We start from the raw sequence: 15,220 nt of genomic DNA on the forward strand, positions 1-15,220 counted from the left end.
TAAGAACAGACATGAATATTCATGTAGTGAGCTGTTGATTGCATTGGCTGATTATGTGTAAGTACTTGGCAATGGGAAAGTTCATTGCAGTTCATAGACCAAAAAAAAATCCCTTGGCCAATCTTCCCAAATCCTTTCCCTTGCTTTTATTCTCTCTGTGTAAGTAGAAGTAAGCGATGTTGCAGTCGGTTTTGCTGAAATAGGTCTAACTTTGATCCTTTTATAAACTGCACCAATTTCACTATTTGGAGGGACAAACATTCCTTCCAACTGACATTGGGAAGAATAAAGTTATCTAGCACTTACCTTCTCCATTTGCTACATCTTGCACTCCATTACTGGAAACTCAGTCTTGTCATTTTGCACCACCATCTCTGTAACCACTTCTCTTAAGTCCTTTAGCCTCTCCATTAATCTAGCTTAAGTCTCCACCATAAACAACTGCCCCCATCAATCCAATCTCAGGCAACTACCTGAGGTTGATTTATTTACTTATTCAGATACAGTGTGGAATCCGGTCCTTTGAGCAGCACCATCTAGCAGCCCTTGATTTAACCCCAGTACTTATTTATTGAGGCACAATCACATTCTTTATGACCTGCTGAACTTCTGACAATACATGCACTACCACACAAGGAATACCTGCCACCATCTCTATAACATTGCTTGCTTCCGGACCCATCCACTCACCTGTCCTCACCTATCACCTACCAGCTTGCACTCCAACGCCACCCCCCCACCTTGCGTTTCTGGCTTCTGACCTCTTCCTTCTCCAGTCCTGATGAAAGCTTTCAGCCCAACACAGAGACTATTTATTCCCCTCCATAGCTGCTGCTTGACTTGCTGAGTTCCTCCAACAATTTGTATGCGTTGCTTAAGATTTCCAGCACCTGCAGAATCTCGTGTTTCTGATTTGCCTCTGTTTCAACCTATTATCACCGGAACAACCAGTAGTGATTTTGTTACCTCTTAACTTTAAATGCAACGCATGTTTGGTCAGATGTTTTTTCTATATCCTTCCTTAAAAACCCAAGTTTATCCAAATATCTTCTATTTCCTAAATTGTATCAGCTCCTATTCATCGATCACCCCTGTGCAATTACAGTGCATACACTGGCAGAAATGCAATCACTTGAGACAACTACAATATTCTTATGTTTGCTGTGGATTAAGCATTGATTTCAACATTCCCAGCCCTGTTTTCGAATTGCAATAGCTTCACCTCGCTCAATTTCTGTAACCTTAGCTGTAGTAACCAAAACAGCTCCCAGACTGGTGTCTTGATTATTTGATTTTGGCCTCCCCATCAATGGTCATTTCAGTTACCTATGCACTAAATTTAACAATTTTCACTCAAAGTCTCTCCAAATCAGTTTCCAAGATATTCCTACCTCTTTAACCATGTTTTTGGGCATCTGCCGCAGAATCTCTGATGTTACAGTGTTAAAAATCTGCCTGCTAACATATTTGAGGAGTCCTACATTAAGACCGACATAGAAATGCAAGATGGTGTTTGCTGTGCAGTAGATGCACTGTGTTATCTTGACTCCCTGTTAAAGGAAGGTCAATAACATCAAAATCAGCCTGAAGAAATTCAAAATCACATCTAAGGACTGGGAAGATATTGCACTCAGTAGATACACCTGGAGGAAATCTGTTCAAGGGGGCAGCTGTGCTACATGAGAACAACCTCCCCTGTGCCAAAGAGACAAGTGGCAGTGGTGAAAAGAGAACACTAAAAAACTACGAGCCGGCCACTAACCACAACCACCGCTTACTCTTGCCCACACTGCAGCACAACGTGTGGATCCAGGTCAGCCTCTACAGCCACTTGAGAACCCACCAATAGACAACCTGTTAGGAGAACATCATACTCGCCTCAAGTGATTGCACTTCTACCGGTATATGCAATCTAAAATCTGCAGACACTAACGCAATTCAAAAAAATACGTTTGTTCTTTCAGTTTATAAATCATATTATCCACCAATAAACTTTGTCTGAAAGTTTTCTAACTTCAAACATAAATGCTTTGTCTCTGCAGATTTCTTTCTCCTTAACACAGTTTTTAAAGTGCATTCTTACTGCACTGGGGAACGATTTTTAGTTTCAGAATCATTTCAGGCCTAACAAAGCTTTCATTATTGATACCAGTCACCTTTTCTATCACTCATGTTTGTGTTATGCATTGAGGTGGAAATTATTCCATTGAGAATCCAGTCACTGCATTTATAACAAGCCAGACAGCAGGAATGGAACATCCCATCTGTGTTACATTAAGAAGCATTTACTCTTAAGATTAATTTTTCACTCTGAACCCTGAAGGGTTACATTGCACATGTTCCACTTCATCAAACTTTGACCAGGTTGCTGCAATATATCATTCAAAATTTTCAATTGATCAGCATACATTTAAAAATCTAACCACTTTGTTGCAAATTATCTATTGAATAATCTGTCTGGCCGTTACTATACATTGAGGACTAAAGTTTAGTAAGGTGCGATACTGAAGAAATGTGACCTGTTGAGATGCAGTCCCACTTTGTTTCTGATGTATAACAACTTGTTTCTCTATTTACTTAAATGATACAATGTGCTTTATTGGAATGCAGTCTGGTAAAAATTGTCACCAGGCTAAACATCTTAAAGGAGGAGGGAATAGGTGAAGAAATGGAGAATTCCTCACCTCAGGGCCTAAATGATTGAAGGCAATGCCACTAATGATGGGTTCCGGGGAGATGGCTGGCTAAGATACCAATATTCCAGGAAGCCTATGCTCTCAGAAAGCTTTATGAAGTCACAGAAGACAGGGGGACAAGATGGTTTCAGCAGGAAGGTGAGAATTTTAAGATCAAGTTTCGGTAAATTGTCAGGCAATATAGATCAGGAATTTTTTTGGATTTTGAGTTTGTTGTGGGTATACAGGCCAGTGAGAGAGAGAGAGGCCAGTGGACATTAGGAAAGCATAAATGTGTAGCACAAAAACAAATGCAGGCAGAAAGTGAAGGTAAATTACAAGTTATGAAAGTAAAGATAGTCCAGATAAGTCAAGGATTTAAATTATTGCTCCACTAGTTGCAGACAATTCCTTTTCACTTTGGAAAATTTGCAGAATTCTTTAATGCTCGTACTTCCAACAGCTGGAGAGGAACTAGTATTTATGAAACAAACAGAGTACTTTCAGTGTAATCATCAGTGCAGGTAGACTACAGCAGAATAAAAGTCTGAGACCTCTGGAGTTTTAAGAGCAATAATTTCACATACTTTATTGCCACCTTTAAAATGCATTTCATAATAAATTGGTGACTGGTTGGGCAACTTATTTACCTTTTGACTATTTTCTACAAAATATATGCAAGGGACTTTGACCAAGTAAATGGAGAAATGAATTCACATCAACCTAATATTTGTCTCTCACAGGCTTTAATTAATCTGCTGAAACAGATTTCAATACTCACAAATTAACAAGTTCAAGGAAAGGAAAATATAAGGGAAGTTTAAAAATGTCAAATCATCAAATCATATACTTAATTGTGGAAGTGCATCAATACAAAACCAAATTTCATGAATAGTTAACATCAGTTCTAGTTAGTCTAGTTAGTTGTTTGGGTTAAAACTAGCGCATATTTCCTATGGAGTGGGGGAAGAGGTGTTCAGACTGCAGATAGATAATTACGTTATTAAGTTAATTTATGAAGATAATTAAGTTATTTCAAGGATCAATACAGGTTGACTAGAGATAGAATGAGGCATGGAAAGGTATGTGTCAGGACTTTCCAATAGGGCATAAGAAGCTTCATTTGATGAGTAGGAGTCATGAAAAGATTCCATCTATACTCAGGGACTAGGAAGCCCTTTGGATGCAAACTGAAAAATCAGTGGTATGAGTCAGCAGTGGAATTAAATGGGTGTGCAGTTGCAAGGAACTTGATAGAGCATTGAAAAACTCAAAAATTTGTGGGTCAAGATTAATGACTGCAATTTGGTGAGATTAATCTCACCAAAACATCATTCATTTCAGACCGGATCTCCATCAGTTACCAGACCAGATGAAGAGTCTTGACCTGAAATGTTGTCTATCCACAGGTGCAGCCTAACCCACTGAGTTCCTCCCAGTGCTCATTTATATTTTGCTTTTATCCATCATTGAGCAACTACCTCAGTCAATCAGGTGACAGAGACAACATTTCTGTCACACCCCACCTACATTCCCATACTCAGAGAGATACACTCAACCTCACAGCGTTCTCCAACTGTTAACAAACCATCACGCTTGGGTCACTCAAACACAGTCCATGAAAATCACTAGCATTGTTTCTCCCTGGTAGAGCATAATTATAGACAGCAGCAGCCAACCAACAGTTGATATGCAGTTGTATCACAGTACACAGTCAGAGGAGAGCTTCTGTTGTTAGCACCAGTGCCAAGTGCTATCCACTAGAGTGGCACCCATGACAGAATCGATGGCGATCTGTGGAACTGAGACCACTTTAGGTCATATAAAATATCCCTTCTTACAGCCATCATCCCACTATTTAATTTGATTTTTTAGCCATAGATGGTGCAAGTATGCACTTACAACAGATGCACTGCTGGTAGCATCATGGTCTGGTATGGCAATTCCAACACACAGGAATGCAGGATGCTGTCGAGAGTTGAGGACACAATCCAGTTCATCTCAGGCACAGTCTCCTCCACTTCTGAAAGCATCTACTTGAGGTGCTACCTCAGGAAGGCGGCGCCTATTATTAAGGATCTCCAATGCCCAGGTCGTGCCCTCTTCACATTGCTAACATCAGGCAGAAGGCACAGAAGCATGAGCTTCAACACCACCATGTTCAAGAACAGCCAATTTCCTACAGACATTAGGTTTTTGAACCAACTTGCACAACCCCTCACCCTATCTCAGCAAAGCAATATTATGGACTGCCTCTACCATGGATCTGTCTCTAATAGTGTTTTTGCATTTCTTTGCATTGGGGTCTTGTATTTGCACAGTCTTTTTGCTACATTTTGTACAATTTTTATGTAGTGTATCAAACATATAATTTGTATTCTTTGTGTTATCTGTACCTGTGCATCTGTGATGCTGTTGCAAGCAAGTTTTTCTTTGTATTCACCTTACCATTCCTGCACCCATGAGAATAAACTCTTCTCATGAGTCCCATCTTAAAAGTGTCTCCTTACAAAGCGGTCAAAAACTGTAACCTGGCCAGGGGGGTTAAATATCCAGAAAGTGAAGATGAAGGTACATTGTTTTGTGATTTGACATTTGCCGTTGTACAAAGCAACTTTGCAAAGACATTTGCTTGGAAGTGGGATCTGTGCATGGGGAAAAGCAGAACTCAAATCAAGTTTACTATCACTGTATGATGTGAAATTTGTTGTTTTGATGTTGGTTTATTATTGTCACATGCACCAAGATGCAGTGGAGAGCTTGTCTTGCATACTGGTTCATACTGATCAGACCATTACACAGTGCACTGAGCTCAAATAAGATAAGAAACAATAACAATGCAGAATGAAGAGTAAAAATGACTGAAAAAGTGCAGCAAAGATAAATATAGAACATAGAACAGTCCAGCACAGAAACAGGCTATGGCCCACACTGGAAAGGCTATTTGGCCCATAATGGCGTGGCGATCAGCTAAAAAGCAATTCAAAAAATACCCAAACACTAATCTCTCCTGCCTGCCCAATGTTAATATCCCTCCATCTTCCTTACATCCATGTGCCTATGCAAACATCTCTTAAAAGCCTCTAATGTATTTGCCTCTGTCATCATATCAGGCAACACATTGCATGCATCCACCACAGTCGGAGTAAAATACTTGTCCCTCACATGCCCCTTGTACCTATCCCCTCTCACCTTCAATTCATACACTTTGTTTATTAGACATTTCAACCCTGGGAAACAGATACTCCCTGTCTACTCTATCTATGTTTCTCATAATCTTATAAAACTCTTTCAGATCTCCTCTTAGCCTCCAGCACTCCAGAGAAATCAGCCCAAGTTTGTCCAGCCTCTCATGATAGCACATGCCCTCTAAACTAGGCAGCATCCTGGTAAACCTCTTCTTCACCCTCTGCAAAACCTCAACATCCTTCGTATTGTGGGCGACTAGAACTGTACGCAATTCTCCAGATGTGGCCCAACCAGAGTTTTATAAAGTTGCAACATAACTTCTTGACTTTTGAATTTAATGCCTTGACTAATAAAAGCAAACAATCCTTAAGCCTTCTTAACCACTTTATTGACCTGTGTAGTCACTTTCAGGGAGCTATGAACTTGACTCCCAAGATCTCTCTGCTCAGCACCACTGTTAAGGATCTTGCCCTTAACAGTGCTCTGTCTCCTTGCATTTGCCCTATCAAGGTGCAACACCTCGTTTATATCTGGAGTAAACCCCATCTGCCATTTCTCTGCCCATATCTGCAACTGATCTATATCACACTGTATTCTTTGCTAGTCTTCTACACCAAACACAATTCCACCAATATTAGTTTCATTAACATACTTACTAATCCACCTGTCTACATTTTGATCCAGGTTATTTATTTACATAAGACCATAAGACATAGGAGCAGAATTAGGCCATCTGGCCCATTGAGTCTGCTCCGCTATTCAGCCATGGTTCATCCTTTTTTTTTCTATCTACTCAACCCCAGTTCCCAGCCTTCTCTCCATAACCTTTGATGCCATGTCCAACCAAGAACTTATCAATCTCTGCCTTAAATACACCTAACAACCTGGCCTCCATAGCTACATGTGGCAACAAATGCCACAAATTCTCCATCCTTTGGTTAAAGAAATTTTTCCGCATCTCTGTTTTGAAAGGGTGTCCCTCTAGCCTGAGGCTGTGCCCTCTTGTCCTAGACTCTCTCACCATGGGAAACATCCTTACCACATCTACTCTGTCTAGGCCTTTCAATATCCTCTCTACTGACTCAACCTGCAAGTTAACCTTCAGGGTGTTTTGCACCAGGACTCCCAAGTCCCTCTGCATCTCAGATTCCTAGAGTTTCTCCCCATTAAGAAAATAGTCTGTACATTTATTTCTACTACCAAAGTGCATGACCATGCATTTTCCAACATTGTATTTCATTTGTCACTTTCTTGCGCATTCTCCTAATCTGTCCAAGACCTTCTGCATCCTATTTGTTTCCTCAACTCTACCTGCCCTTCCACCAATCTTTGTATCATCTGCAAACTTGGCAACAAAGCCATCTATTCCATCATCTAAATCATTTATATACAACATAAAAAGAAGTGGTCCCAACACTGGCCCCTGCAGAACACCACTAATCACTGGCAGCCAACCAGAAAAGGATCCTTTTATTCCCAATCACTGCCTCCTACCAATCAGTCAAGGCTCTAACCATGTTAGTAACTTTCCTGTAACAGCATGGGCTCTTTACTTGGTAAGCAGCTTCATGTGTGGCACCTTGTTAAAGGCTTTCTGGAAGTCCAAATATACAACATTCACTGCATCTCCTTTATCTATCCTACTTGTAATCTCCTCAAAGATACATCACAAACAGAGCAGGTCCCAGCACAAACCCCTGCGGAACTCCACTAATTACAGGCCTCCAGCTTGAATAAGTCACTTTAACCACTACCCTCCCTCTTCTACGTGCAAGCCAATTCTGAATCCAAACAGCCAATTCGCCCTGGACCCCAAGAACCTTAATCTTCTGATTAGCCTCCAATGAGAGACTTTTTCAAATGCCTTACTAAAATCCATGTAGACAACATCCACTGCCCTACCCTCATTAACCTCTCTTGTCACCTTGTCAAAGAGGTCAACCAAATTGGTAAGATATGACCTGCCCGCACAAAGCCATGTTGGCTCTCCCCAATTAGGTGATAAAGTGCCAGAAATGATAAAGTGCAAGATCATAATAAGGTAGATTGTGAAGCCAAGAGTCCATCTTATCGTACAAGAGGTCCATTCAGGAGTCTAATAACAGCGGGATTAGAAGCTGTCCTTCAGCCTGGTGGTACATATTTTTAAGCTTTTATCTTCTACCCAATGGGAGAAGGAAGACGAGAGAACATCCACGGTGGGTGGAATCTTTGATTATTCTGGCTGCTTCACTGAAGTTAGTGGGTATTATAGAGAGAGACCAGAGGAGAGAACGGTACCTGTGATGTGTTGAGCTGTATCCACAACTCTACAGTTTCTTGCAGATATATGTAGAGCAGTTGAAATACCAAGCCGTTATGTATCCCAGACAGAATACTTTCTATGGTGCATTGACATATTAAAATATCGGTGAGAGTTAATAGGGATACGCTGAATTGACTTTGCCTCCTGAAAAAATAGAGGTATTGGTGAGCTTTCTTGGCCATAATGTCAAGTGGTTGAAACAGACTATTGGTGATGTTCAAATCTAGATCCCTTGAAGATGTCCTTGATGGGAGGAGGCTTGTGCCCATGATGGAAACCGCTGAATCTATAACCTTCTGCGGCTTCTTGTGATCGAATGCATTGGAGGCTCCATACCAGGTAGCAAAGCAACCAGTCAGAATGCTCTCTACCATACATCTGAATAAATTTATAAGAGTCTTTGATGACATAAAATATCCTCAAGCTCCTAATGAGGTTGAGTCACTGGAATGCTCCTTTGAGATTGTATCAAGGTGTTGGGCTCAGGCTAGATCCTCTGTGGTGTCTATGCCCAGGAACATGAAGCTGCTCATCCCTTCCACATTGTCCCTTCAATGAGGACTGCTGTGCCTTCTCCTGACTTGACCTTCCTGAAGTCCAGCATCAGTCCCTTGGTCTTACAGACCAAGTCTGATATTATGATGCCACTCAACCAGCAGATCCAAATCACTCCTGTAAGCCTCTTTGTCACTGTTGAGGCTCAGAGAGTATTCTTTAATGGAAGAGGTGGATAACTCTACTTCAAAATTTGTAAAGGATCTGGTCTGGGCTTTTAACAGATGCATGAAAACATCATTGCGTTTAACACTAATGCCAAATCAGGTGTCCGGCAAAAGCATTCATGATATTGGCGATAACCAAGTCTGGAATAATGCAAAAATGTTTTTGGTACTTTACTCCGCACCGATTCAAGGAGGGATAAATTGTCCACAATGGAGATAGCAGTTCAAACAAGTGTGTGGCTGGCAGTCCTCTAACAGAATATCACATATCTCTTTAAAAACCTGAGCCACAAATGCACTGTCAACTAGAGAGGTCCAGAGAGGATGGGGCATCTTTGAAGACTCTGGGAATAGGCTCCTCACTGATGGACACGTTTGCTTCCTATCCCATGTTCCTCATCCATCCTGAGCACCCAGTATTGCACATATATGCACCTCCAATAATAAGCACCATTGACAGTGTCACCTGTGAGGCATCAATGAATGAATACCCCAGCAGGAACATGCTGGAGAAAATGCTTACCGTTAACTTTAAAACTCTCTGCACTTTGGGTGGTGTCTGAGCAACTGGCATTCAGTTCTGGAGCTACTTTGATAACTCTTTTAATGCTGGTAGAGTGTCCATTTTTATAACAAGAAAAGCAGCTAGCTGGAGTGATATGTTCCTCATTTAATTGCAGCTTTCTTCAAGGATTAAGCAGCAATTTATATTGGTTGAAATGGAAATGAGCGTTGTGCAAAAAGGGTGCACTTCTGCCACAGGGAAAAGATCAGGCAGACATGCATGGATCATGGTTTGAAGTGCCCGCTTCAAATTCAGTATTAATTTATCATTACTCCTTTATTCAGATTTAATCCGGCCAGAACAAAATTGAATTGGGTTAACTTTACAGTCACACAAGAGACTGCAGATGTTCGAATTGTGTTCTAAATTAGCAATTAGACTCATTGTCTGCATCTGTCAGCATCCAGGAGTAGCATAACCCTTCTGAACATCTTTCCCAGTATCTTGTACCTTTATAATTAAAAAATACAGTCTTTACAATAGATGTATATATATTATGGGAAATGCAGGACCCCCTACAATTTGCTACCGACATAACCAATCGACAGATGACGCAATAGCCACAGCTCTACACACTATCCTTATGCATCCAGAGAATGCTGTTCTTGGACTACTGCACAGCATTCAACACCGTAATTCCTTCCAGGCTCAACAAGAAGCTCAGAGACCTCGGCCTTCACCCTGCCTTGTGCAGCTGGATCCTGGACTTCCTGTCAGACTGCTGGCAGGTGGTAAGAGTGGGCTCCCTCACCTCTTCTCCTCTGACCCCCAACACAAGTACCCCTCAGGGCTGTGTCCTAAGCCCCCTCCTTAACTCTCTGTACACCAATGACTGTGTCACCACCCATAGCTCCAATCTGCTAATTAAATTTGCTGATGATACTACATTGATTGGCCTAATCTCAAATAATAATGAGGCAGCCTTCAGAGAAGAAGTCATCACCATGACACAGTGGTGTCAAGAAAACAACCTCTCTCAGTGTCACAAAAACAAAGGAGCTGGTTTTGGGCTACAGGAGGAATGGAGACAGGCTAACCCCTATTTTCATCAATGGATATTGGGTTGAGAGGGTGAACAGCTTTAAGTTCCTCAGCATACACATCACCGAGGATCTAACATGGTCTGTACATGGCTGCTGTGTGGTGAAAAAAGCACAACAGCGCCTCTTTCACCTCAAATGGTAGAAGAAATTTGGTATGGGCCCCCAAATCCTAAGAACTTTCTGCACAATTGAGAGCATCCTGACTGGCTGCATCACTGCCTGGTATGGGAACTGTACTTCCCTCAATCACAGGACTCTCAAGAGAGTGATGTGGACAGTCCAGTGCATCTGTAGGTGTGAACTTCCCACTATTCAGGACATTTACAAAGACAGGTGTGTAGAAAGGGCCTGAAGGATCATCAGGAACCAGAGTCACTCCAACCACAAACTGTTCCAGCTGCTGCCATCCGGGAAACGGTACCACAGCATAAAAGCCAGGACCAACAGGCTCCAGGACAGCTTCTCCCACCAGGCCATCAGACTGATTAACTCATGCTAATACAATTGTATGTTTATGTTATATTGACTGTCCTGTTCTGCATACGATTTATTACAAATTACTATAAATTGCACATTGCATATTTAGATGGAGACTTAACATAAAGATTTTTACTCCTCATGTATATGAAGGATGTAAGGAATCAAGTCAATTCAATTCAAACGCAGCAATCTATGTTAGCAACATGTTAGAAATATCAAATATAAAAAGTCTGCAAATGCAATCTGCATGCTCCTGCATTTCCTTTAATATTACAGTAGCTCAGTGTTTCAGATAAAAGTCATTAGAAGCTTTCATTTTGATAAAGAAACATAATTGGAAAGTGAGACCTGAAGCAAAGAGTTTTGGTTAATTATTAAGCAAGATGTTCTCAGAGAACCTAATTTAAAGTTGCTGATGAATAAATAAAAATCTAAACTGATTTACAGTTTTAATAGTGTAATGCTTTGAAACCGTATGGAAAGATCTTTAACTGATTATATTCCATTCCAAAAAACAGCATAATGGCCATATTTGTACTTTCTGGTCTTGGTTAATTAGCTGATGTTTAGTTCCTCAAGCTTATTTTCAGATTTTCAATCACAGGTAATGCATCAGTTATAATGATATCAAGCTCAGGTAACATGATACTATAAGCAGGATGATGAAAGCTTACCTTGAAAATACTGTTTTGAAAGTGAAATGCCACTTCACTTAATTCATTATTAATTGTTATTGGTAGTAATTCCACTACTGAAACTTGCAATCAATAGTTATTCCATTTCGATGACATAGTTACTTTCATTTAAAGTACCCATGCTTCCAGAGATGAACATCAGCGAAGCAGATGACCTTCACAATTATGTGTAAGACAAATGAATGCAAAACATGGGCTGGGCTTAAGGGCTTCATGTCAGTCGATCAGCTCTAAATTGACAAATTAATAGCTTAATGGCAGCTCTCACTTGAGCTACAATAGAACATAACTAATATTCTCATTAATAGAATGTACATTTTTCATGTCACAGAGTAATTATATCCTCCTGGTTAAATATTGAAATGGCCAGACCCCATTGTCTGCTCCCACCAAATATTATGTTCCATGACCATTGAAACCATTCTGGTTACAATCTCAAGCTGAAAGAGACTCTGAGCTGAGCCTTTAGCATTTCCCTGTTGCTGAGATTTTCTTCTTTACCTTCATTAACAGTGAATAGTCTTTTGCCTTGCCTCAGTTTAGCTGCTGGTAAAGCCCTTAACTATTGTGTATTGTTTCCCTACCCAAGAATGTGAGTCAGATTTGTTTATTGTCATGCAGAAACCCTTGCTGTGAAACCCTCGCTCTCATGATGTTCATGGAGTAAGGAGTATACATTATAGTAATAAATACAAGACATGCAAAAGCACAGGAAGGAGAACAGTCTGAGGAACAACAAAAAGAGGCAATAATGAAATAACCTAGAGAGATAGAATTCGAAGTCTGAGAATGTGGCAGCACCATAAGGAAGCAGCTTGTGAATGAGATGATTGGTTCAAAATTCTCACCACCATCGGCAAAACGGTGTTCTTGAGTCTGGTCATTTGGGCCAAAAAGCTCCTTGTTCCAGAAGGCGGAAGGGAACAAGGAGAATGGCCCAGGTTAACGGGCAAATCTGACGACTCTGTTAGTCCTCCTGAAGCACTGCTCCATCGAGATGGACTAGAATGAAGGATGTGATGAGCCTAAAAGACATAGATGCCACTTTGGGAACACAGACTGCTTTTAGGGATGCTTATGAGAAGAGACTGAACTGACTGGGACTGTATTAATTTTATGGATTTCAGGAGAGATGAGTGGTGTGCCACAAGGGTTGGTTTTGGGACCCTTGTATTCATTATTTATATAAATGATTTGAATGCGAGTGTATAAGGCTGGATTAGCAAGCTTGCAGATGACACAAAATTAAGAGGTGTTATTGATAATGAAGAAGGTTATCACAGATCACAGGGGGTCTTGAACAGTTAGGGAAATAGGCTGAGGAACAGCAAATGGATTTCAATACAGATAAATGTGATGTGACACACTATGACTGGTAGGGCACTGGGTAACATAGTGGACAAAGGGTCCTAGGAGTACACATGCATAATTTGTTCAAAGCTGTATCACGGGTAGACAGGGTGGGGAAAAGGACTTTTAACACACTGGACTTCTTTAGTCAGGACATTGAGTATAGGAGTTGGGATGCAATGTTGCAATTGTATAGGTTGGTGGTGAGGCCACTCTTAAGTACTGTGTACAGTTTTGGTCACCGTGTTACAATAAAGATGTGGTTGGACCACCATGGTAACGTAGCAGTTAGCGTGATGCTATTACAGCTTGGGGCTTCGGAGTTCGAACTTCAATGCCGGTGTCCTCCGTAAGCAGGTTTGCACCTTCCTTCCCATGTGCGCATGGGTTTCCTCTGGGTGCTCTGGTTTCCTCTCACAGTCCAAGGACGTTCTGATTATTGGGTTAACTGGTCATTATAAATTGTCCTGTGATTAGGCTGGGGTTAAGTTGGGGGGTAATTAGTGTAGGTGGGGGGCTCGGCAATGCAGCTCAAAGGGCTTGTTCTGTGCTATATCTGTAAATAAATAAATAAACTGGAAAAAGCACAGTAAAAATTTACAAGGATGTTGCCAGGATTGGAAGGCCTGAACTATAGGGAAAGCTTGGTCAGGCCATGTCTTCATTCCTTGGAATGAAGGAGAATGAGTCCACTATGTATTTGTCTTTGAAAATTTAATAAAAAGATTGAAAAAGAAAGAAGGAGAATGAGGGGCAACCTTACAGAAACAGGTTAACAGGTTCCTTGATGTAATGGAGTCCAAACTAGGGGGCATGGAATTAGGTTGAAAGGAGAAAGATCTGAAAGGGTTCTGAGCAGCAACATTTTCTGCAGAGGGTGGTGAGTATAAGAAATGAATTGACAGAGGAAGTGGTTAATCCAGGTGCAAGGGTATCATTTAAGAAGCACTTAGGATAGATACATAGAGGGGAATGGGCTGGAAGGATATGGGCTAAAATTCAGGAAGCTGGAACTAACTAGGTACACCATGTGGTCAGCATAGACTCATTGGGGCAATAGGACTGTATCTGTGCTGTATTGCTCGAAGACCCTACTTCGTTACATCACAAGTTACAAAATTCTTAAATTCCTTGACAGGCAGAACAAGGTGGATGTTCCCCTATCTAGGGAATCTAGAACCAGAGGACATGGTTGGGGAACATTTTCCGGCTGAGACACCAAATACATTGAAATCTTCTACGTGATGGTAATTCATATCAGAAAAGACTCTGTGGACCAGAAATATTTAATGTTCGCAGAAATAAGCCAACTTGCCTGCCCCTCTGGTATGATTGAAATCTCCTTTGATGACTTTGCAAGATCTTCCGTTCCCATTACAAACTCCGCAATGATCTTCTCTGGCAGAGGATCCTAGTATATCATCACAACCAAGTTTCTGCAAAAAAAAAAGCATTTTCTTGTTGAATGACAGACAGTTATCCCCTTGTGACACATTACTGTTTATATTACACTTTACTGTATGTCCTTTGTAATATTGTTTGTCTATCTCCAGAGAATCTCTGGAGTGAACATAACCATACTCAGTGATCAAGCATCTGGATACCATTACCCTGGAGATCGACCCACTGAGGTCCCAATTCTCTCCCTTAGTTTTCCCTTTTAACTTAACATTTTCAGTCAGAAGGAAAGATATTTGCTGTAATAGAATCTTTCCCTTTAAATATATCAAAACTGGATCCCAATTACAATCCCTGTCATTGGCAACAGGAAGAGCAGCAGACAGAATTATTCACCTAAACATTATGTTACTTTTCTTGTGGTACCAGTGGGGCCAAATAGCTCAATTTTGTTCAGCCACCTTAAGGCCCAGGTAAAATGAATTCTGTGGAGTTATTTGAATCTCAGGGATTTTCCTCATATCACCTGGATATGAGTAAATTTCCTTCAGGTCCACGGTCAAACTCGACCAAATGAGGGCGTTCATCCAAAGTGTATCATGCAATACTTGCTGTAACAAATCTGGGCAGAGCTCCCATGGAAATTGTCTGGTTTGACCATATTTTCTATGTCCTATATGCTCAAGAAGGAACTAGGAAGTAAGATATCCCTTTTCCCAGACCCAATGCATAATTCCTGAGCCCTTTTAAGTTTTCACAGCAAAATGCTAGCTGTGGAAACTTAAAAGGGCTCAGGAA

General features: G+C 40.9%; 1 protein-coding gene across 1 annotated transcript in view; it reads right to left on the reverse strand.

Annotated features, from left to right (window-relative positions):
- Positions 1-15,220, reverse strand: part of LOC140741711 (A disintegrin and metalloproteinase with thrombospondin motifs 19-like) — a 370,470-nt gene that overhangs the window by 98,598 nt on the left and 256,652 nt on the right. The window contains exon 15 of the mRNA XM_073072007.1: positions 14,340-14,460. Coding sequence (XP_072928108.1) covers positions 14,340-14,460 — 121 coding nt within the window. The remainder of the gene's footprint in view (positions 1-14,339; positions 14,461-15,220) is intronic.

This window comes from Hemitrygon akajei, chromosome 2 (genome assembly GCF_048418815.1).
Source record: "Hemitrygon akajei chromosome 2, sHemAka1.3, whole genome shotgun sequence".
In the NCBI taxonomy this organism is placed as follows: domain Eukaryota; kingdom Metazoa; phylum Chordata; class Chondrichthyes; order Myliobatiformes; family Dasyatidae; genus Hemitrygon; species Hemitrygon akajei.